This window comes from Melanotaenia boesemani, chromosome 8 (genome assembly GCF_017639745.1).
Source record: "Melanotaenia boesemani isolate fMelBoe1 chromosome 8, fMelBoe1.pri, whole genome shotgun sequence".
Taxonomy (NCBI): domain Eukaryota; kingdom Metazoa; phylum Chordata; class Actinopteri; order Atheriniformes; family Melanotaeniidae; genus Melanotaenia; species Melanotaenia boesemani.
In genome coordinates, this window is record NC_055689.1 from 5,396,802 (window position 1) to 5,420,746 (window position 23,945).

General features: G+C 39.7%; 4 protein-coding genes across 7 annotated transcripts in view; 1 reads left to right on the forward strand and 3 right to left on the reverse strand.

Moving 5' to 3' along the window:
- LOC121644670 (probable cation-transporting ATPase 13A3) overlaps positions 1-906 on the reverse strand; it is a 38,431-nt gene extending 37,525 nt beyond the window's left edge. Inside the window, exon 1 of the mRNA XM_041992790.1 lies at positions 729-906. The gene's annotated coding sequence lies outside the window, so the exon portion shown is untranslated. The remainder of the gene's footprint in view (positions 1-728) is intronic.
- Positions 907-3,455: 2,549 nt separating this feature from the next.
- LOC121644676 (nucleolin-like) lies at positions 3,456-13,327 on the reverse strand. 3 transcript variants are annotated; one of them, XM_041992801.1, is made up of 14 exons: positions 12,789-12,998; positions 12,304-12,343; positions 12,121-12,213; positions 11,900-12,043; positions 9,741-9,812; positions 9,515-9,638; positions 9,272-9,426; positions 7,822-7,948; positions 7,556-7,707; positions 7,321-7,450; positions 7,111-7,244; positions 6,895-7,021; positions 6,579-6,805; positions 3,456-3,683 (listed from the first exon to the last, which is right to left on the reverse strand). In XM_041992801.1, exons 1-14 carry the CDS (start codon positions 12,801-12,803, stop codon positions 3,622-3,624), a joined length of 1,602 nt encoding a protein of 533 aa, XP_041848735.1. In that variant the 5' UTR covers positions 12,804-12,998; the 3' UTR covers positions 3,456-3,621. The 3 variants fall into 3 exon arrangements, with proteins under 3 accessions (XP_041848735.1, XP_041848734.1, XP_041848736.1); XM_041992800.1 differs by having other exon boundaries at positions 12,121-12,216; positions 12,789-12,996; XM_041992802.1 differs by lacking the exon at positions 12,789-12,998 and adding an exon at positions 13,260-13,327 and having other exon boundaries at positions 3,457-3,683; positions 12,121-12,216.
- On the forward strand, positions 13,247-23,380 carry gk5 (glycerol kinase 5). Its single transcript, XM_041992803.1, has 16 exons — positions 13,247-13,587; positions 13,707-13,800; positions 14,311-14,386; positions 14,555-14,648; positions 15,481-15,612; positions 15,790-15,865; positions 16,181-16,242; positions 16,324-16,397; positions 17,684-17,744; positions 19,401-19,527; positions 19,605-19,709; positions 19,784-19,878; positions 20,187-20,290; positions 21,843-21,902; positions 21,998-22,131; positions 22,968-23,380. The coding sequence occupies exons 1-16, from the start codon at positions 13,462-13,464 to the stop codon at positions 23,135-23,137; spliced, it is 1,590 nt and encodes a 529-aa protein (XP_041848737.1). The 5' UTR covers positions 13,247-13,461; the 3' UTR covers positions 23,138-23,380.
- Positions 16,271-23,945, reverse strand: part of LOC121644682 (rhodopsin kinase grk7a-like) — a 63,654-nt gene continuing 55,979 nt past the window's right edge. For both annotated transcript variants that reach the window (XM_041992811.1, XM_041992816.1), the window contains one exon: positions 16,271-16,285. The gene's annotated coding sequence lies outside the window, so the exon portion shown is untranslated. The remainder of the gene's footprint in view (positions 16,286-23,945) is intronic.

The window sequence follows — 23,945 nt, forward strand, 5'->3', positions numbered from 1 at the left end:
GACAAATTCTGCTCCTCTGATTTAATTTTCCAAATTAACATTGCAGTTGAGTCTCAGGGATTCACTAAAAGAATACTGAGGAGCAAACAAAGTTCTGACAAGGACAAAAAGCTCAATATTTACTTAACTAGAGGTTTCTGGTACATCACCTTGTATCAGCATGGACACCGTTCCCTACATGGGTGAACACACCATGCTGTGGAGATGCTTCTCCAGTGCTGCAGAGCATGAGTTTACCAGAGATTAATGAATGAAACGCGTTTGAAACTAAGTAAAAATGCCGAGCTGATATAAAACCTTTTTAACTGTTACTGCTGCAGTATTAAAATGAATACTTAAGTTTATCAAGTCCATGTTGAATATCAGCAGACCCCAAGCCAGTCCTCATTAAAAAACGTTAGAGCGCCCATAAAGGAAGACAGTTCAGACACAAATGTAAGAGAGATCAATGGAAACAAGATTCAAAGAGAAAACGGTGTCTTGTACCACACTGTTTTTGCACCAGAGTGAAAAAGGCTTCAGTGTCTGAAACATGGTCTCTTGCACAACCAGTGGATGTATGAACTTTTCCAGCCGCAGTCGGAAACTTTTATCAAGTTGACACGAAGTCCGATAACTTTATCTGAACTTTCTGACCCGTTTGAAGTTAAAAACGTCCACTTAAATCACTATAGAAAAACAAAATTAGGGGTAAAGTCAGCGCAGAAACACGCGCAGTGACGACTTACCGCGAGGCCTCCTCTGTATCAGCACATCAAACGCCGCATAGTTGTGCGCGAGGGTTCGCTCGGATGCCCTCTGCGGATCTTACAGCATGTGTCCGGAGAAAATGTGCGGTCACAACACAGACACACACACACAGAGACACACGCCTTCCCAGAACGGCTCATTAAAAGGAAGTGGACAAACAGGATGTGAGGTAATCGGGACGCCGTGTTTTGGGCTGAATTTCTGCATGTCGGAGCAAATCGTTGCCCTGCAGCAATACGTGCGCAAGCGAGTAGATTGCTGCTTACTTTACTCAACACTTCACTACCTGTTGAGTCTTTCCTCAGTTTATCAGGCCACACTCCTGCCGGGGTTTGGATATATCCATAACAGCAATTAACCAAGTGTAAAATACTTTATTACAACTTATTTAATTAGTCTGCACTGGTCAAAACTAAGTTAAGGATGTATGAAAAATATGTTATTTTTCATTTTAAGATTTAATAGGAAGATTGGAAAAGCAAAGCTAAGAAAAAAATATTAGTTGCAGTGTAATAGAGTTTGAAATTAACTATAATTAATATGTATATATAACAAGAACAAACTTTAGAAATGAAATATTCATCATAAAGAGTCATTATACAGAGTTCTGGGCAGATCTATGTGAACGTCCTGTTGTTTAATCTCTGTGTAACAATTACACTCACTGGCCACTTTAGTGTCCAGTAGCACTTCTGTTCAGCTGCTTAAAATATCTAATCAGCCAATCACAGGTCAGCAGCTCAACACATTTTGTCATGTAGACATGCTGAAGACTTGCTGAAGTTCAAACTGAGCATCAGAATGATGAAGAACGTTTGTCTGAGTGTTTCAGAAGCTGCTGATCTACTGGGATTTTCACACACAACCATCTCTAGTGTTTCCAGAAAATGGTCTGAAGAAGAGATGATTTACAGTGAGCAGCAGTTGTCTGGACCAGAATGTCTTGTTAATGTCAGAGGAGAATGGGCAGACTGGTTGGAGATAATAGAAAGACAACAGGAAGTCTAATAAGCACTGGTTCCTACCAAGGTCTGCAGAACAGCATCTCTGAACACACAACACGTCCAACCTTGAAGCAGATGGGCTACAGCAGCAGAAGACACACCGGGTGCCTCCTGTCAGCTAAGAACAGGAAACTGAGGCTACAATTCACACACTCACCAACACTGGACAATAGAAGATGGAGAAACGTTGCTGGTCTGATGAGTCTCCATCTCAGCTCCACATTCAGATGCCAGGCTCAGAATTTGATGGAAACGTGAAAACATGGTGGTATAATAGTGGGAGGGATGTTTTCTTGTCCCACTTTGGGCCCCTTAGTACCAGCCTGGCCTGGTTTAACCACCACAGCCTACCTGAGTATTGTTGCTGACCATGTCCATCCCTTTATGACCACAGTGGAGCATCTTCTGATGCTACTTCCAGCAGGATAATGCACCATGTCACAAAGCTCAGATCATCTCCACCTGCTTTCTAGAACATGACGATGAGTTCACTGGACTCCAACGGCCTCCACAGCCACCAGACCTCAGTCCAGTAGAGCAGCTTTGGGATGTGGTGGAACGGGAGATTCTCACTTGCAAATGTTAAAAGATTTAAGCTTCTTCAAGAACGACAGTCTGCTTGGTCCCTTCTGGTAAACAACCTCCAACATCCTTATTTCCATTTCTAGATACGTGCAGTACAGAAGATGTTTGCACACTAGGAAGCAGCAATCCATGTAGCATAGCAAAATGACAGAGAAACTCAGCTACAAGACTCTACCAAGCATTGCTACTAAAACCAAACAGCTTAAACCCCAAGCAGTTATATAGCAATGAAACAAACACATGAGAACAGCTCTGCTACTTTAGCGCTTCTGTTAATTTCTCCCCACAAACAAGGCGTCACATGACAGCAGAGACTCTGCTGATTACAAACATGTCTGTCTCATCACTGTGGGAGAAAAACTCAGAAACCATGTCGTACTTTTGCTGTTTTGTGGTAAAAAGTTTGATTCCAGCTCTAAAAAAAAAGTCTGCTAATGTTTCTACTATGACTCTGTCTTTGAAATAAATCATGATGGTCCTGCTGGTTTCCATGGAGATGTAGGTTTTATAGTGAAGGACTCACTCTTCATATCATAGATTATCTTGAGCTTCGCTTCTTTCTGGATCCTCATGGTATTTCTAAGGTGAATGTGGGGGCTACCCCTGGATCCCCCTGACTGACTCATCGATAGAGGTGTCCACAATCATCATCAGCCGATGGCTTCCTGAGATGTTTACCTGCGTAACATCTCTATTAAACCACCTGGAAAACTGCTCAAGTTCACTTTTTAATTGTTTGGATTAAAGTTCACATTAAATGTGAGGAAAGTTACATAATGGTTTACTGTGTTTATCATTTTTTACTTCACAAAAACCTGGAATTTTAACAGGATGTAAAAACTTTTCATATCCACTGAAAAATATGCTTTTTATTTTCATTTTTCATTTTCTTCTGTTGATAACTTTATAATAAATGATAACTTTATGGTCAGTCTGCACTGGTCTTTTTAAGTAATCCTGAACTAATGTATTATTACATTTAGATATCAAAGCTAGAAACAGTGAAATCCTGATAGGTGAGATTTCACTAGCACCCAAGTTTCACATTTTAGGTGTCCTTGAAATAAAAAAAAAAGAAAGAAAAATAACCAAAGGAGAGCTGGTTTGTTTTTTTAAATAAATGTATTTTCACAGTAGAAAATTTCATCATCTTTGACAAGTTTTCATACTTACACAATGAAAGCTTTACAGTATAAAATATCACAAGTAAAATTAGAAGTAAAAGCACAATGACTGATGAAGAAAACATCAGGAGGAAATGCAGGTCATGTTCCAATGGAAGTTAATTTTTATTTTTTACTTCTTTGACAGCATCCTGTGAAACACCAGGTCCACGTTTCTTTCCTGGAAAAAAACAAAAAACATGCTGTTATAAACATTTAGAATTTTCTTAAATGTGCAACTGAAGAAGTTCCTACTTTAACATGAAAACAAAAAGAAAGAAGAGAGAACTTGTTTTTCATTCCACTGTTTAAAAAAACTCTGGGTCAGAGATGTTTGCGATTGTTTCAGCTAACATGGTCGTGCTGCCATAAAGATGTAGTGGGAAAGGCAAAAATGTATAAAAAGACAACCTAAAAATGTTTAAAACATCAAAAATAAATAAAATAATTCTGTCAATATTTTCTTTATGTTTTAGTTCAGTTTTTTTAAGTGTATTTTGTTTTTTTTTAATTAGGAGTCTGAAATATGTCACACCACTTTTAACTTTTTAAATATTTTTGTCCACACTCTTTATTAATGGACATTACTACAAGATTACGTTTTCAGCCTGGTCATGAAACAGAGGTGAACGTCGTTTCCTCTGAATACAGCTGCTGCTCGAGAAGACCAAGCCTCGTATGAGTGCTTTTGGACGGGGCGGTCTGCGTAGCACCCGCTCCTCATTGGGAAAAGTAAACTACGTTCATTCACGTCAGTCTCCAGAAAAAGTTGATAGATTTGTCGTTAGTCACTTTAAAAAAAATAATTTTTAAATAATTTTAAAAAATCACTCGAGGGGTGTAAAAACTCGCTAAATATAGGACAGAGTCCTATATGAGGATTAAAAAATTCCCCTAAGACCCGCCTCTTTCCACACATAAGCCAATCACAGTGGTCGTTCGTCCATAAAAAAATCAAAATATTATTTAGACACCAAAAGTTTTATCTTTCATGAACCATTTAAACTGTGAATAAAGTTTCTACATGAAAGTAAGCCTGACTTCTAGGGCTCCAAAGAGGGTTTTTGTCTTTTTGGCAAAATCCCAATCATTTGTATGGGACAAATTTCGTAAAGCTACAAAGTTATAACACACCTCCCAATTGAACTGCATGTTTTTATGCATTTTTTGATTGAGTTCTCTCAAAAGTGTGTGAGAAGTAACACGTGGAAACTAGTAATAGAAACAGAAGTTTAGTAAGAAGAATAATCTGTGTGCTATAATGCCAAATCATCCTCAACTGGGACCCCACAAATCTAAACAGTGGGATCATTTTCAGACAGTGACAGGCAGCATTTCTGATTCTTTCAAAGTCCAGAAACAGCTGCCATATTAGGAGCAGAGGGCTTCTTTTTGTACGTGACGTAACCTGCTCATTTTGGCACGAAAAGATGCAGGCCTTTCATAATCTTCTCACACATAATCCTACAAAAAAAAAAAAAAAAAAAAAATGGTATTTCTCATTTTAGAGAGCCATGCAGACATCTGACCAAGAAGAAAAGTCATTTTCTATTTTTTTTAAGCACACACACTAATGTAAGCTGATTAAAACTATTTCCAGGTCCAGTAGTAGTGTTAAAATTAGCATATGCACCAGGAGTTATAATCCCACTAGATCCAATAAAAAATCTCAGACTCCCTCTTAGTCGTTTGACACGAGGCTGAAGAAGATTAACCCTTAAAACTCCAAGCCATCTTTCCTATTTTTGGTCTGCTTGCTTTTATTATTTTTTTAATGTAAAAATTCATGTCGAAGCTCAACCCTTGTAATCCCTGTCAACATCCAGACATTTCTTTCCTTCAGGACTGCCTCAGTTGTCAGCTTATGAGGCTAAAATTATGTAAAAATAATGTAACAGACAGCATCAACAGTGACCAAGCCTTTTCTCGTTCGCACATCATTCTCTCAAGTCTTGGCTTTCAGGATAAAAGAAATACTGGCTATGAAACAAACACATGACAGAAACTATTAACACATTTGTACTTTTTCCTTTTTACAATTATTTATGCTACTATTTACTTTCTATCCTCACAAAACCAACTGGGCTCCTTCTTGGCTCCACCGTGCATCAGAAACATCTTCTTGGCTTCATTCTAACCACAGAGGAACATTATTTTTCTTCATTTCAAACAGAGAACTTTCTGCTCACTGGTTGATCTTTGGCTGACCCTGATTGGACATTACCGTCAATTTAAGCTCTCTGATTGGTGGAAAGTCTGACAGGAAGTGGCTTCGTCATAATTTCCAGGTCTAAATAGAGGTCTCTTAGTAACGTAGTAGTGATAGTGATCTTTTTTTATGATGAAAATGTGATAAATAATGCTGTTATTGATCCCTCATTGTGGATTTACCATATGGAGTCCCTGAACAAACACTACATGGCTGGATTGTAAACCTCCTGGACAAGATAGAAATGTGTAAAACTTCCATAGATTGCCTAAAGGGTAAGTTATCCATCACAATTTACCCCACAGTTACACACTACCTTTCCTGACAAAATGCTGAGTAGTTCCCAACCCGGGGTCCTTCACAGAGCACAGGGGGTCCCCGAGGCTTTCAACATTCAGAGCCATTGTTATTACTATCCACACATTGTCCCATTTAAAAAAAAAAATTAAGGATATATCTTGTTAATTTAACTTTGGCTTTATCGAAGGACAGGACTCAACCCGAGTAAATCATTTATAGTGAAAATCTCATTTTTGAAAGCATAAAAAACAAGCATGGTGAAGTAGGGGGTCCATGGCTTTTCAGTGTTTGCATGAAGGAGTCCCCAATGAAAATATGTTGGGAACCACTGATACAAGCGATAGTGCTCCATAGTTCTAGAGGAGTTTTAAGAGTTTACATGCTCCCAGTTCACTTAAAAACTAAATGTTAGCACTCATTAGTATGTGTAAAAAGGGGCTTTGAATTCTCTTTTTAGTTTAAATTGTTTTGATTGATTAAAAAATGACTCGGTGAGTATCTCCATGTGAACCGAATCTGGTTTACGTCACTAAACTAAACTTTTTACGGCAGAAAGTTCAATGATACCTTTGCCTTTTTTGCCGTTTCCACCTTGTTTCCCTTTGTGGACTGCAGCACCTGAGGACTTTCCTCTGGGACGCTTCCCCAGGGCTTTCCTGGCATCTGGCCGACCTCCTTCACCTCTGGGTTTTGCATAAGCAACAGTCACTTTGACGCCATCGATCTCACAGTCCTCCATGGCTTCTCTGACAGCTCTGCAACTCTCTTCACTCTCAAATTCTACAAAACCGAACCTGATTGAAATAAAACAGAAAATAAAACTAAGCGAGATAAGAAACTACAAAACGTCTTCATAGCTGGTAGCATGTTCATGCAACCCAACCTCTTTGAAATAACGGAGTCGTTTTTTGCTATGACTCTCGCACTGAGGGATCCTTCAAAGGCTTTATGAAGCGTCTCGGCCGTCGTCTTCTCAGCAAGGCCAGCCACAATCAGAGTTTTTGATAGCTCTAAAGAGGAAAATTAAATATTTTTAAGCAGCTTTTACTTAGAATGAAATCAGGAATTGAATCTTGAAAAATAAAATGATAAGGAATACCATTTCCCTTCTCAGGCTTTGGTCTCGAGTCACAGAACTCCATTCTGGGTGGTCTCTTGCAGATCTCAATATTTTGGGCTGACTGAAAGGCTTTTTCAGCCTCCTTCACAGTCGCAAAGTCAACAAAAGCATAACTGCAAGGAATTACACAGTTACTGAAGATTCTTCTTTAGTTAAAACACAACAAAATGAGTCCACGTATGTACTTACCCTCTTGCTTTGCCTTGGGCTTTAGGGATGCTGATCCCGACTGCTTTCTGAAAGACATCCTTGAGGTGTTTTTCTTTTACTTTAAAAGACAAATTGCTCACAAATAAGCTGCTACTTGGAGGAGCTGGAGCTGCAAGGGTGGAGAAAATCTCTCTTATCCATCCAGATCAGAAACAATATAACTGACTCACTTTAGTTTTAGTGGGTGCACGTCAAACCGCTGACTGGGACTCACCGTTTGTGCCGTTATTTTCAGATTTCACTGTAACCACATTTGATTCTCCTACACTGTCCACAATCAAAACCCGGCCTTGGATCTGAGGTTGCCGCTTTTTCTCAAGTATTTTCTTCACCACTTTTGTATTTTTAAACTTCACAAAGGCGATACTGTTAAAAAAAAAAAGTATATTTCATTAACCTGACAGATTAAATTTAGATTAAAAAGCAGTGATTTATACACTGACCAGCTAACATAATTTAATAATGAGAGTGAACACTCACCCTTTGCTTGGCCCTTTAGTGCCGCCAGGAAACCGAACAGCGATGGCTTTGTGGAAGATTTTCAGGATGTCTGCTTTTGTAGCGTCATATGGAAGGTTCTTCAGGAACAAACATCTGCCGTCTCGGACTGATAAAAATCACACAACCATGATCAGAAATAATTAATCCCAGAAGGAAAGTGCTGCATTGCTGTGTCCATTAAAATAGAGACAAAAAGAAATGGAAGATAGAGAAATGAGGGTGTAAGTGAAAAGTAGAGTAAGATGCTGAATTACGTAGAAATAAAATTTAAAAAAAATCTGAAACACAAATATAAATTATAAATAACACAACAAAAAACATTAACAAATAGATAAATATTTACAGTATTTACTACAGGTTATGGCTTCTGGTTCAGTGTGGCGTTATGGAGTTTGACGTCCACAGCAAAGAAGGATTTCCTGTGGAGCATCCGCCTCTCTGACACCCTCATCAGAATCAATCAATCAGAATCACAGAGCATCCTGAGCATCGTTCAGCAGATGCTGAACCATCTCTGAAAAAAGAGACGGCTCTAGCCCTTCTGGTAGCCCAGTTTATTGTCAATGACCCCTCCGAGGTATTTATAGTCCTCCACGATGTCCACATTCACACCACTTGCTGTGTTTCTATTACCCCTAGAACTGCTCAAAACCTAAACATGCAATAAAAAACTGGTAATGGAAACACCTACATTTTGAAAAACCTCTCAAATATGGCTAAAAAGTATTTACGCTTTTATGAGGTAGTTTTTCAAATGTGTCGACGTGGAAACGCTTTTTTCACATTTCCAAGTCGCCCGATTTGACGTAGGGGGTCACGTGATCAGTTCATTTCAAGTAAAGATGGCGGAGCATGTATGGATGGAGGAGGAGACGGAAATCTTTTTACAAATAAAGAGAAAAATATAACTTTCATTCTTGATAACAAACAACAGCGAAAGGCAGAAATCTCCATCCTCCTCAAAGTGGAGTCTAACAGGACGAGGTTTTACAAGAATTACGGCTTCTGTGCTAAACGCCGTTCAATGGAAACACCTGCAATCACAACTGTACTTTGTTGAAGTTTTAGAAATATCGCTTTTTATTTTGCAAAAAACTGTAATGGAAACGCAGCAACAGACGGAAACGGGGCACTGACGGTCTTGTCCTCCACATGTCCACAACCATGTTGCCACGGTGATCTGCACACAGTTCTGCTCGCACCACATGACAAAGCTGACCACCACAGTTCTGTACTCCTCATCATCATAATCCTCTGAGATGCATCCAACCGCTGCGTCATCAAAAAATGGAAGGTGGTGGGTCTCTGGACAGGCGCTGAGGTTACTGGTGTAGCGGGTCAATCAATCCCTACAAATCTTCTTTGTCCATCAAATATGCTCACATCTTATAGAATGTTGAGTTTTTTTTTCTTACTTCTTTCTTTTTACCTTTTTTGTCCAGTGGAGTTTTCTTCTTCCCTTCATCCACACATTTAACCTTTGCTTTAGAGATCTTCATCGGCTTGTTGAGGAGTTCCTTTCCATCCAACGTCAGGGCTTTAGTCAAGTCTATTTCTGAGGCCAAATCTACAAATGCATGTTTCCTACAACAGCAGAAATGTATGTTTTAGTCGTTTGTATTCACAAAACCCAACTGATCACGTAAAGTCAAACCTGTGAATCACATCTCACCTGGTCCGGTCCAACCTAACGTCCTGAAACAGCAGACTTTGCTTCATTAAGTAATTTGCTAAAGAATTTTTTATTTCATCAGCGGTTTTAGACGTGTCGAGGTTCCCAATGAAGAGACAGAAACCTGCAGCAGAACAGAAGACGTGTGAAGGCATCATCTCGAAAAGATGATAAGTTTTCTCATAAGGGGGAAAATTTAGCAGAAAGCCAACATGTGGGTTCGTACCATCATTGATGAGCTTAGTTTTCTTTGATGGAGAAGCCTCAGTAGCAGGTTCTGTCTTCTGTTTCCCATTTACTGCAGGCAATAAAAAACAAACTTTCAGTTATTTGATAACATGTCCAAGATTTTATGATCTGCAGTTACTTTTTAGGTCTTTTTCACCTGACAACAAGATTTAATAAACAGGTAAATTAACAGAGAAGCAACTATGTGCATTAGCTCTTTTTTAATCTTATTTTATGAGCAAAATATCAGCGTGAAAGAAAGAAAGAAATGATACTAGAAAGCACTGATTAGTTTTATGGCTCCAACACAGAAAACCTGACTACAAATAAATTCCAGCTGTTTGCAAAGTTATTTGCAGGAGTGAAAAAACACATATTCTAAAAGATGTATTAAAGACCAATCTTCAAATGTCAGAATTTGTCTGAAGTAGCTTCCCATCACCCAGTATAAATGAGTAGTGAATAAATAATAGATTTACTGTAAAGCACTTGAAAAGTTTATAGTCGTAAACAGTTTTTACACATGAACCACATGTCCAACCTGAATTAGACCTAATTCTAGGTTTAAACCTAAACCTAAACCTAAACCTAGACTTAAATCCATTAATTGTCTGCAGTTACCTGTTCACGCATGTATTATTGAAGTAGATTAAGCTGGAAATACATTCACCGTCCACTTTATCACATCCACCTTACTAGTCTCGGGTTAGACCCCCTTACTCCATCAGAACTGCTGTAATTCTTGGTGTGATAGATTGAACAAGGTGGTGGAAACCTTCCTCAGAGGTTTTCTCCATATTAACATGACAGCATCACACAGTTGCTGCATCCATGATGAGAATCTCTCGTTCCACCACATCCCAAAGCTGCTCTACTGGACTGAGATCTGGTGGCTGTGGAGGCCGTTGGAGTCCAGTGAACTCATCGTCATGTTCTAGAAAGCAGGTGGAGATGATCTGAGCTTTGTGACATGGTGCATTATCCTGCTGGAAGTAGCATCAGAAGATGCTCCACTGTGGTCATAAAGGGATGAACATGGTCAGCAACAATACTCAGGTAGGCTGTGGTGGGTAAACCAGGCCACGTTGGTACTGAGGAGTCCAAAGTGGGCCAAGAAAATATCCCTCCACCATTACACGAGCATGTTTTCATGTTTCCATCAAATTCTGAGCCTAGCATCTGAATGTGGAGCTGAAATGGAGACTCATCAGACCAGCAACGTTTCTCCATCTTCTATTGTCCAGTGTTGGTGAGTCTGTGTGAATTTTAGCCTCAGTTTCCTGTTCTTAGCTGACAGGAGGCACCCGGTGTGGTCTTCTGCTGCTGTAGCCCATCTGCTTCAAGGTTGAATATGTTGTGTATTTAGAGATGCTGTTCTGCAGACCTTGGTAGGAACCAGTGCTTATTTGGCTTCCTGTTGCCTTTCTAGCATCTCTAACCAGTCTGCCAGACTACAACAAGACATTTTGGTCAACTGCCACTCACCATATTTTCTCTTTTTCAGACCATCCATCCATCCATCCATTATCTTAACCGCTTAGTCCATTTTTGGGTCACGGGTAAGCTGGAGCCTATCCCAGCATTTTAGCAGGTGAGAGGCAGGTACCCCCTGGACAGGTCACCAGTCTGTCGCAGGGCCAACACAGATAGACAAACAACCATTCACACACACTCAATTTAGAGTGACCAATTTACCTAACATGCATGTATTTGGACAGTGGGAGGAAGCCAGAGAACCCGGAGAGAACCCACGCATACATGGGGAGAACATGCAAACTCCACACAGAAAGGCCACCACCGCCCCCCAGGTTCAAACCTCCCCCCAGCCAAGGCTTGAACCGGCGACCTTCTTGCTGTGAGGCTGCGGTGCTAAACACTACACCACCGTGCAGCCTTCCTTTTTTTTCAGACCACTCTCTGTAAACCCTAGAGATGGGTGTGTGTGAAAATCCCAGATTAGTCAAAAGGTCAAGCAAATTGGCAGGTGTACCTAATAAAGTGGCTGGTAAGTGTAAACAAGAGGAGGACCACACTGTAGAAATCACTGTGTTTTGTTTAAAACACATTATGGATAGTGGAAATGACCAATCACTTGTCTTTTCCAACAAACGTGTGAAAGTTACAAACTAATACATGTGAACTCTGATACAAACTTACCTGCTTTGTCTTCACTTCCACTTGATTTTTCTTCCGTACCATCACCCTCTCTTCCAGCTTTCCTCTTCTTCTTCCTCTTCTTCTTGGTTTCAGCTACAGCAGGTGTGTTTTCATCATCTTTGTCAATGGTGTCCTTCTGAGATTCTATGAAAGAAGCTTCATTACTGACACCTTTCTTTTTAATACCACTTGGTGATGTTTTTGTGTTATTTTTGCTCTACCTTGTTCATCTCCCTCTTCCTCTCGTTTCATCTCAACCTCTGTGCTCTCGTCTGTTAGCATTAGTTCACTGGAGGAGAAGGTCTCGATCTGTCCTTCTGAGACAATCATTGATAGAACAATTTAGCCTTTGCTATTATTAATCTGAACAGCCAAATTTCTTTTAAATATTCAATAGTACTTGCCTTCATCAGCTTTGCTTGGTCTTTTCTTACCTCTTGTGCTCTGAAACAACCAGATCATTATGAGTCTGAGCAACAATAAACTAACATTTAGACATTATCCCCAATGTTATGTAGCAACAGAAGATTTCCCCTGACATTTTCTAATATTTTATTAATTTGTTAATATAATCTGTTAGGATAGTTCTGCAAAGACTATCCTGAACTTATTATAGCCATTCAGAGAACGTTAATAAACAGAGCAACCCCCAAACATTTTACACTAAATTAGCTACAGTTACAAGTGTACGTGTTTTTACGTTTAATGCCGACATATAACCAAGCTAATAACGTCGTTTCAAAGTGCCTGCATACAGATAATTGATTTCTAACCAGCTGTTAGCTTGTTAGTTTGCAGCAAATAAATCAAAGAACGGTTAGCTCAAATCAACTGTTTAGTTCGCCCTAAAAGCTGGATTATAACAAATATCATATAGAGTCATTCTTACGTCTGTTTTTGCCATGTCATGTATTTAAATAGGGCACATTACAAGCTAGCACAGCCAAACACAGCCTCGATGAACACACGTGAACTTAGCTAAAAACATCCACATGCGATGTCTTAAAGTACAAACTGCGCATGCGTGAAATGAGTACTACGGATGCCCACATGGAACGAAAGCCTACGTTAATGCGATTTAACAGCTACAACTTCAGAAACTCTTCTAAATGTAGCACATTCACTGTTACAGGTACACAGCTGATAAATAGTGAATAGTGTTGAATACGTTTTAAATAAGAAATAAAATTTAAATATATTTCTTCTATCGCTAATTGCTGAAATCTGGCTGTTAGACGTATAGCTTTAGCTTAAACTACAGAGTCGGTTAACTTCCACTCCAGATGTGTATCTCAACCTTGAGCTAGTCTTGTGTATCGAAACTAATTTTGGCGGTATAAGGCGAAACTTTGATACAAACTGTAGCGATGTTTGCTGGAACAGGTTAAACTGGAACTGGATGTTCAAGAAACCACAGTCCAAGGGTCGAGTTACAGCTTTCGACACGATAGTCCACAACCTGCTTTTCAGTTATTATCAGACTCAAAACAAGATCTGCATGAGCTGACCATGGAGGATGTGGGAATAATCTGAGGAGTAATAGGACAGGACAGTTCATCACCATGGGCAGTCGGAGGAATGGTTTGAAGAAGGAAAGCTTTATCCTGTCAGTGGATGTTGGTACAACGACAATTAGATGTCATGTCTATGACAAGGAGGCAGAAATTCGAGGATCATGCTCCAGCAAGGTATTCAGACCCCTCCCTTTATCTGTATGGTTATTAATATTTAATCTACTGCTCTTAATGAATGCATCCACACAAACCCGACTCTACAGACTGAAATGTCTGCTAATCTTTTCTGTCAGGTTGTCCTCTTATATCCAGAGGTGGGACATGTGGAAATGGACCCAGGTGCAATATGGAAAGGCTTTATCACTGTGGTCAAGGGAGCTGTACAAGGTACAGCTGCACCACATGTTATCACATCCATCTGCAGCTGTACCATGGGATTACCCTGGACGGGATCTTTTTTACATGCACAATAAACTCCTTATTTAACAAATGTATATATCATTGGTGACTTGACACAGAAGTATATATTAAAGTCTTCATTATGGTTTTGTTATTTAAAGAATAACAAAAAGGACCAATTAACATGTGCTGCAATGTCACTGCTTTAACACACCTATTATGTAAACAGCCCTGAGTTAGTATTACCCTTAAGTAGCACTTAATATTTACATTATATAAGCTGTTTAATACAGGTATTGGTTTCATTCCACCTTATATTGAAGTCTGCGTTCTGTATGTTTTTTTAATGGATAATAATATAGGAGTAGCTTTATTCACAATACATTAGAAAAAAATGTAGTGTGTAAAGGAGGCAATTTGAGCAGTTTAAGTTCAAAGAGCCTTTTTTTTGTCTCCATAAACGTTTTATGGCTCAGAGTTTGTGTTGCTGTACTTTAGATGCAGGAGTACAAATGTGCCAGATAGAAGCCCTCGGCATCTCTACGCAAAGAGCAACCTTCACAACTTGGGACAGGTAAGTATAATAAACTATTGAAACTGTTTAAAATGACTCCACATGATCTGGCTGAAACTTGAAGGGACTACCTGAGAGCATCTGTTAAAGCTTTGTAAAGTTTTATTTTTATTTATTTTTTTATAATCATCATTCCTTCTCTGATTAATGTTACTTTCATTTTGACAGGGAAACAGGGGTTCCTTTTCATAACTTCATCAGCTGGCAGGATCTAAGGGCTGCAGACCTGGTGAAGTCCTGGAACACATCCTGCACCATGAAGGTAGGTCTGCTTTCAGTCTCCAAGTTTTATATTCTCGTACTGAATGAGTTTGGGTGTTAAAAGTCAAGAAATCAAATCTGAGACTAACTTTTAAACTCTTACTGATAAGATTATACTGGTCCTATCTCAAGTGTTAGATCGGACTTGCTAGCAAAAGGTTTTTGTGTTTCGTTTTTATTTAATGATTGGTATCGGGAAATGTGGATAATTTTCCCATTAGAGTTTCTAACTAAATAATAATGCTCACAATCATTGACAAAATAAAATTACAATGGCTTGGCATTGTCTGCGCTCTCTGATTGCTCTGATAAAGAAGTGGCTCCAACAAATACCTGGAGAAAAATCAGACATCTCCATCCAGAAGAGCATGGTCCTAGGAACAGCTAAGATACTGATAGGACCTATAGAATAAGGCACTTTTGTTACTTTACCCACTTGAGGTTGAACGACATTACACACATGCACGCACACATAAAAGCCTTTATACACACACTCTCTCTCAAACCACTAATGACGGCCTCATCTTCAACTAGAAATAAACAAGAGTAAGTATCCTGCAGGGGGCCAGCACCCTTTCCAACTTCTTTAGTTTATCCAGATCAGCTGCTGAAAGGTTCTTCTGTGTCCATTTCTGCTTCAGAACCACGACGATATTTCTTCATAACTTCCTGAATAGCACTGTTAAAAGGAATTTCTGTTAATATAATTTGGAAATTATATTAATCTAATAAAAATATCCATGGTAATATGTGTTTCCTTTAACTACTATAATATCAAAATTTAGAATGAACTGTCAATCTCTTCATGATTATCTTTTCCCAAACAATTTCAGGCGATCCACGGTGCGATGAAGGTGGTGCATTTCCTGACCCGGCAGAAACGTTACCTTGCAGCGAGTCTCATTGTGTTTTCCCCTCAACATGTCACCTTCCGCCTCGTGTGGGCACTGTCACACTACAAGCAGGTTTGTCGAGTCAGATTCAGATATGCTTCACTAATCTCGGGGGGGGGGGGTCTTCAGTTACAGGGCTAAAAAGAATTCAGATACGCAAACCCCAAAAATTATTATCTATGAGATGATCCTCAGAACTTGCCGAGACCCTCTTTCACTGTCCTGGTGTTTGTGTTGTTCCTCCTCCAGGTTCGTAAAGCTGTCGATGAGGGGAACTGCTGCTTTGGAACAATAGACTCCTGGCTCCTGTTTAAACTCACAAAAGGTGGGTTTGCATTGTTAACGCTCCACCACCTCCATCTGAGCCTGAAGTCTCGTGAAAACGCTGCAATAATCTGTGATTTGTTCTGTGAATTGCATTTTGTGGTGTCTAACAGGAAAAGACCCAGACACAGTGTTCTTTGTCTTTCCAATCTCCTTGCATCACTGAATAGCAGAAATTTCTAAGGAATGTTTTAGTCCCCCTGTGTGAGACGGGAAGGTTGAAAAAATTGACCAGGACCTTGTCCACATTTTTTTTCTCTTTTTCTAATCCTTACAAAGATATTTTCCCTATTTGTTTTTCCCTAATCTGTTTTAGGACAAATCCATGCCACAGATTACTCTAATGCCAGTTCCACGGGGATTTTTGACTCCTATCAGGTCTGATGAACATAAAGTCATCTTTTTTTATGTGTGTTTGTGTCTTTTTTTCATATCCCGATGATATGACTTGTTTCACAGATGTGTTGGAGTGGCTTTCTCTGCTCACTTGTGTCGCTGCCTCTCTCCATTTTCCCCAAAGTAGAAAGCACATGGTGAGTCAACCATTTACTTGAAATCATGACTAACACTTGTATCATTTGTTAGCCAGTAAAAGTCTTTTAATAATCAGAGAGTACATTCAGAAACTTAGAAAGACTCCCACCAAAACTACTAGACGTGTCTTCTAAGCATGCAAACTGAAGACCAGTATGGAGGTGGCATCGGTTAGGTTGAAATTATCAACTGTGGGACCTTCCATGGTAAAAAGATAAATGTATTTTTCCTCTACTGCAGGAAAATTATTTGTAAATTTGTGAGTCCATCTATGTACCAAATGCAAGCGTATCAACTGAGTTTTTACTGACGATGGTGGACTTAACCTTTATGCCCTCCTCGTGATATTTTTTTCCATTTTTCTCAACTTTTTGGATGATCACTGTAACACAACCAAAATGATCACTTGGTGATCACTGCAAGCTGTAACACAATCTGGTTGTGTTACAGCTTGTAGTGGGAGTTGTTGCAATAACTTTTCTTTATAGTCATACTTTTAAAATTCAGTGTCTCGTGTCTTTTATACTTTGTGGGTGAATTTGGCACCCTCTGGTGACCTTTGTGGCCAAAAGTGTCCACGCACAAAGAAACCATTATAAAATACTCATACATTCATGTTTTCTTATAAACAACTTCAGTCCTATTTAAAACTACCAAGCATTTAATAATTTTCAGGATTTTTAACCCTTTAAGTATCAGTTTAATTAATCATATGATACCTTTCTTTATCGCCAAACAAAGAAAACATAAAAACTGAATTATTTTTCATATAATAATAGTAGTTGTATGGGTCTTTGGTGGTGTTTAGAGTTTTGGATATATCAAAGATTAACAGCAAAACTGATTGGATTGCATTTGTATTTTATATGTTGCATTAGATACTAACTCTGGTGACCTTTGTGGCCAAAACTAGTTGAAACATAAGTCCAGCTTCCTCCCACCATCCAAAGACATGCGCGTTAGGCTAACTGGTCACTCTAGATTCTGCCTATCAGTGAGTGTGTGAGTGTGAATGGTTCTTTGTCTCTGTGTTGGTCCTACGGTGGACTGGTGACCTGTCCAGGGTGTACCTGCCTCTCACCTGCAAATTGCTGGGATAGACTCCAGTTTCCCCACAACCCTGAAATGGACTAAGCGGTATAGAAAATGAATGAATAGTTAGAGAAGTTTTACATTATTTTAATGTTAACTGTACAGCACAGCTGTAATATAACAGTCCAGACCCGAGTGCTAATGGAGAGTATGAGATAATTCACTATGTGGTTTCTTTTCCATGATTCATCAGCCATGACTTTGGCTCCACAGACCCGTCTATCTTCGGAGTGTCCATTCCCATAATGTCAGTGGTGAGTCTATTACAGCGCATCACTAATATGTTGTAAAAAGGATGTTTCACAGACTTGTTTAGCAATCTGCATTAGTCATTATGTAACACATGATAAAGAGACGGAAGCTGTCACCATCCCTTATTAGAGGCAGGGTTTTAGTCATTTAAAGGAAAATTCAAGGAATTTTCAACCTTGATGGTTTCAGCTGTTGTATTTAGGGTTGAATTCTTGATAGGCTTAAAAAAAAGAAAAGAAACAACTCATGAATCTGGTCCATGTAAGAAAACACGCTTTCACTAGCAGCTGATAAACAGCTGTAGTGTTGAACTGCTATGTTATCAGGGCTTGTACTTATCAGCTTGTTACTGCATGTGTTAAAAAATTTCGGGCTAAATTGGAGCAGGAGATGGACAGAGGAATAGATGCTTCGTCATGATGGCATTGCATCGATCTGTTGTGGAGAAGAGGGAGCTGAGATGAAAGGCAAAGATTTCAATTTACTGGTCCATCTTCATTCCAATCTTCACCTATGGTAGAGATTTGAGTAGCAACAGAAAGTAAAATCATGGATACAAGCAGCTGATATTTCCTTCAGAGGGTGGCGGGGCTCAGCCTTAGAGGTAGGAGAAGAAGCTGGAGCATCTGGGGAAACTTGGAGCAGAGCTGCGTAGAAAAGAGTAAGCCGAGGTGGTGTGGACATCTGATGATGTTTTGGAGGTTTTTCAAGTACGGCCAACTGGGGAAAGACCCAGAACACTCTGGGAGGAGGGGTTATAGACATATACTTCACTGGTCATTGGAACCTTTTGGGATCCCTCAGCTGGAAAGTGCTAGAGTTACTTTTCCCAGCGATGCTGGCTAACCCGAATGCTTGATTTGTGGTGAGAAATCAGCACTGAAAGACATTTCCAAAACTAAGACACAGCATTTGCTAAAAATGATCAAGCTGGAGATGAGCAAAAAAAAAAAAAAAGAGCCATTTCAGAACTTCTCTGGAAGTTAGAAGTGCCTCAAATCCCCAAACTGAACAACTGCTGCAGTTGGGTGTGGAAAACCTTTCATAAAAAAAGGAAAACGTAAAAGAATCCTTCATTAAAATATCAGAGCATGTAATCTTGGATTAAATAAACAAAGTAGGAATAGTTCAGAAAATAAGAGATATGTTCCTTGTTCACTGCAAACACAACAAGCCAGAACTACAGGATGTCTTCTCTGGCAATGATCTCTGCTGCGTTACTCTGCAATAACTCCCCTCCCATCAGATTTCATGGCAAGACTTCTCCTTCAGTGAGACTTCAGTAGAGATCATGTCAGACAGATTAACAGTATGAGCCTGAAGGGGCGGTGTTTACGTTAGAGCAGCCACCCCACATATGGAAGCTGCAGGTCCTCAACACAGCTGCCCCAGGATTAAATCCCAGTCTAGAGCCCCTTGACTGCAGGTCACCCCCTTCCTGTCCAGTTACTGCTCAATGAAGGAAGGCCGCTAAAGCCACAAAATCTTTAAATAAAAGAACAATATGAGCCTGAAGGCAGTGGGCTAAATCATCCATGTTGACTGGGCCCTTGTTGAAAATGAACATTTAAAATGTCTAAAGCTCACCCTGCCAGGGATGGTGAGAGTTTTCTCAGGTAACTCTTCACTGAGTGTCTACTTCTATCCTTCTGCTGTAGATGGCAGACCAACAGGCAGCCATGTTTGGAGAGTGCTGCTTTGATGTGGGTGATGTGAAGATCACCATGGGAACAGGCACCTTCATGGACATTAACACTGGGAACAAACCACATACATCTGTAGCAGGTTAAGGACCAACACATTGGTTTATATTCACAGCTGTGTGTGTGGGCTTATTAAAAGCTCCCATCCCGTCATTCTAGGTCTCTATCCTCTTGTGGGATGGAAGATCGGCTCAGAGGTGGTGTACCTGGCGGAGGGGAATGCAGCGGATACAGGCACTGCTATCAGATGGGCACAGGAGCTGGGTGAGCATTGATGTCATTTTTTAAATAATGTGCAAATACTGAGTTACTTTTAACACCTCTGTTTGCTGTTGCAGAGCTTTTCTCTGATGTCCGAGAGACCAGCGACATGGCTTACAGTGTCAGCAACTCAGATGGAGTGTGTTTCGTCCCTTCCTTCAGTGGTCTGCAGGTAAAAGCAGTATAGCCAGTTTGCTGTAAAACATGTAGTGTTTTTTAGTCCGTACAAGCCATGGTTTCTGTTTGGATCAGCTCTGTCTCTCTCTCTGTAACACACTTGTGTTTTTTTGTTTTTTCCTTTGCCCTCCGTTGCAAACTGGTCCTTGTAAGTGATTTCTATTAAATCTATTCTCCTGTGGTTGTCTAAAGAACAATATGCTACAACCAGGCAGCACGTTTGGGTGCAGCTGTACCACAAAAACCCACAATAATAATTTTGAAACATTTTTGACATATTTTCTTTTACATACTTCATTGAAGGCTCCTCTGAATGATCCTAAAGCCTGCGCTTCCCTCATGGGACTCAAACCTTCCACCACCAAAAGCCATCTGGTCCGTGCCATTCTGGAATCTGTCGCCTTCAGGTGAATCATTTAAAGATGCACTTTTCTTTCCAAATATCTTAATATATATATCTTAAATACCAAAAAAGTTGGGATTCATTTTGGGACTTAATAAAAACAATATAATCTCATCAACTCATATTTTATTCCCAACAGAACAAACAACATATCAGATGTTGAAACTGAGACATTTTACAATTAATGGAAAATATAAGCTCATTGTGAATCTGATGGCAGCAACACGTCTGTATAAAGCAGTTCCAGGGTGGTGTTTAGCATCATGTAGCATCTCATATTCTTTTAACATCTGTCTGTAAACATCTGGAAGGTGAGGAGACCAGTTGCTGGAGTTTTAGGAGAGGAATGTTGTCCCATTCTGGTCTGATGCAGGATTCTAGCTGCTCTACAGTCCTGGACCTTAGTTGCTGGATTTCTGCTTCCATGATGCTCCAGATGTTGTGTATTGGTGAAAGGTCTGGACTGCAGGCAGACCAGTTCAGCAGCTGGACTCTTCTCCTGTGAAGCCATGCTGCTGTGATGGATGCAGGATGTGGTTCAGCATCGTCCTGCTGCAATCTGCAAGGTCTTCCCTGAAAGAGACGTTGTCTGGATGGGAGCAGATGTTGCTCTAAAACCTCCATGTACTTTTCAGCATTGATGGAGCTTCACAGATGTGGGAGCTGCCCACGCCATAGACTCTAATGCAGCCCCATCCTATCAGAGATGCAGCTTTTCACCTGTCCACTGATAACAAGCTGGATGCTCCCTCTCCTCTTTAGTCTACAGGACACAGTGTCCATGCTTTGCAGAAAGGATTTCACATTTTCATCCATCTGACCACAGAACAGTTTTCCACTTTGCTTTAGACCATTTTAATGAGCTTTGGTCCAGAGATGATGATGATGCTGCTTCTGGATCCTGTTCACATGGCTTCTTCTTTGCATGATGGAGCTTTAACCTGCTTTTGTGAATTTCAGGGTGAACTGTGTTCACAGACAGTGATTTCTGGACGTCTTCCTGAGTCTATGCAGTGATTTCCAGTAGAGAATCATGTCTGGTTTTAATGCATTGCTGCCTGAGGACCCCAAGATCACCAACATCCAGTTCTGACCTTCAGCCTTGTCCCATGCAGACAGAGATTCCTCCTGATTCTCTGATTTTTTTATGATATTGTACACTGTACATGATGGGATCTTCAAAGTCTTCACAATTTTATTTTCAGGAACATTTTTCTGAAATTGTTCCACAATTTTTAGACCAAGTTTGTCTCAGATTGTTGAACCTCTGTCCATCTTTACATCTGAGAGACTCTGCCTCTCTGAAATGCTCCTTTTATATCAGTCATGTTACTGACCTGTTGCCAATTAACTTACTTATTTGTAAAATGCTCCTCTGGTTGTTTTAGATTAGTTTCAGTTACTTTTCCAGCTTTTTGTTTGTCCTGTTCCAACTTTTTAAGATGTTGTTTATGTTCTATTGTAAATAAAATATAAGTTGATGAGATTTGCAAATAATTGTATTCTGATTTTATTTATGCTACTTAATATTCATTCTTTTACTCTTGACTTTTTAGGAACAAGCAGCTTTATGAAACAATGCTAAGAGAGACTCACATTCCCATCCAAAAGATCAGGTACGTTGTTTGCTGAGAAAAAAATCTCTGATTGCAGATGTCAGTTTTTTATTGCTAATCAGCATAACTGAGCGCTCTCTGGTTCTCCATCTCAGGGTGGATGGTGGCGTTTCCTCCAACGACTTCATCATGCAGCTCACTGCCAATCTGTTTGGTAGAAAAGTGGTCAGACCCCGACACCAGGAGATGTCGTGTCTGGGAGCTGCTTTTGTTGCTGGGCTTGGAGCAGGTATGCAGAAATACACCCCTACATTAGAAAACTAACATGAGATCTGGTGTGTCAGAATCTTTTTTAAGGTTTCTGCTGAAAACAGGCAACTGTTCAGCACAAACTGAACAACCTGAATGCGAGATGAGAAGCAGCTTTGTTAAGCGATCAGACTTAGACTCTCCCGTCTTGTGTTTTTCTTTAAATAGATACAGCTCATGACAGGTTTTTATTTGTAACGGATCAAAAGTACTATTTTTATTGAGCATATTCTGGCAGAAAAGCACAAAAAAGTTATGTTTTTTTTATTTAAAAAAAGCTGTTTTCAATTTAATTTAATCCACAAACAAAGAGTTGGATTTGTACTTGTTTTGGTAGAACAGGCTCTGAAAAGCACAGGCTCTCAGTAGATAATTTGATATTTTTCACCATTTTGTGTTATAGTCATGTTCTCTGGGTTTTGGTTTTTGTAGTCTTGTTATGTTTTTTTCTGTTTTCTTGTCTTATTTTGGAGTTTTTCCTGCTTCTTGTTACTTCTCCTGTGTGTTTGTATACCCCTCAGTTTCATTTATTCTCTGCCAGTTCATTTGAATGTTCTTGTCATGTTTCATCCATGTCATGTACCCATTGTGGCTCCCAGTCTTCATTTTTGTTTGAGTTTTTGTTATTAAAATCTGAACTTCTGCACCGCTCTGTCTCCTGCCTCGTCAAGCCTGCATTTGGGTCCTCTCATCCACACTCCTTGACAGTTATGAATAAACTATTATCTAACTCGGTTCCAGAATCTACATTTCTAGTGTTAGACGTGTTTTACATGGGTCATTCAGTTGTCTATCTGTCTTTGACTGTCGCTGCAGGCTTCTGGAAAAGTCGGGAAGAGCTAAAAAAGCTGCAGAGTGCCGAAAAGGAGTTCTTACCTCAGGGAGCACCTAAGGAGGGAGCTGGCAGCCCTAATCGTGAGTACGTCCCCATCCTCCAGAGCTGGGAGAGAGCTCTGCGGCGCTCCATGAATTGGTACAAACCTTGACACGGAGCGCACACAGGACGATCCGGGGATTAAACAAACGGAAAGACAAAGGAGTGTCCAGTACATGTGAGAGTAGATATTAAATTACTCAACTGTTTAAAACAAGACGGACCACTATTGGCTTCGACTTGCAGTCAACTTGACTGCAAATCTTTGGGAACCCATTTAATTTAACCCTTAGATGCATAAGTGGGTCAAAAATGATAGTTTTCTTGCAATTTTAATAAAAAGTTGTTATAATTTAAAATTTCCAGCTATTTTACAGTAAACCTGTTATTAATATCACACTATTTAAATTTATAACTTGCCATATATACATTTTACAAAATGTTCAAAAATTACCCTCATTCACGAATTTTCTTCAGAATTTCGTGGGAACCTTCGTTTTTTAGCAACTCTAAACATCAAGAATATTTGTGCGCCACACAGATCGACTTATAGAGAGGTTTTTTTTAAACAGCAAGATCTGATATGTGAATATTCAGTCATTACCTCAGAAATATTTTACATCATTAAACTGATTTATCTCAGCATCATGCGGCACATTCATGTGTGTGTGTGTCACATTGTTGTGTGAGAGCGCATGCTATCACATGTCAAAAGATTTTACCCAGATAGCACAAAATGTGTGGGCCAAATACGGCCCACATGCGTTTTTGTTTGGCCCAAATTTGGCTTTGACTTACAGCGTTGACTAAATGTGAGTGGAGTTGCCAAAGTTCAGTCACATGACGGCCACATGTGAAGCAACACAAGGATATTGCCATAATCTCAGTCCAGGGAGGTTTTCTGTATTAGGACTACTTCT

What these genes read in the sequence shown, in the direction of transcription:
- LOC121644676 (XM_041992800.1), bottom strand. An exon ending in ACCAAGCAAAGCTGATGAAG is followed by an intron (nt 12,217 to 12,303) that starts GCAAGTACTATT and finishes TGATTGTCTCAG; the next exon opens with AAGGACAGATCGAGACCTTC. An exon ending in TGAAAATAACGGCACAAACG is followed by an intron (nt 7,451 to 7,555) that starts GTGAGTCCCAGT and finishes CCACCCTTGCAG; the next exon opens with CTCCAGCTCCTCCAAGTAGC.
- gk5 (XM_041992803.1), top strand. Translation starts at nt 13,462, where the DNA reads ATGGGCAGTCGGAGGAATGGTTTGAAGAAGGAAAGCTTTATCCTGTCA. An exon ending in CCATTCCCATAATGTCAGTG is followed by an intron (nt 17,745 to 19,400) that starts GTGAGTCTATTA and finishes CTTCTGCTGTAG; the next exon opens with ATGGCAGACCAACAGGCAGC. An exon ending in ATTCCCATCCAAAAGATCAG is followed by an intron (nt 21,903 to 21,997) that starts GTACGTTGTTTG and finishes TCTCCATCTCAG; the next exon opens with GGTGGATGGTGGCGTTTCCT.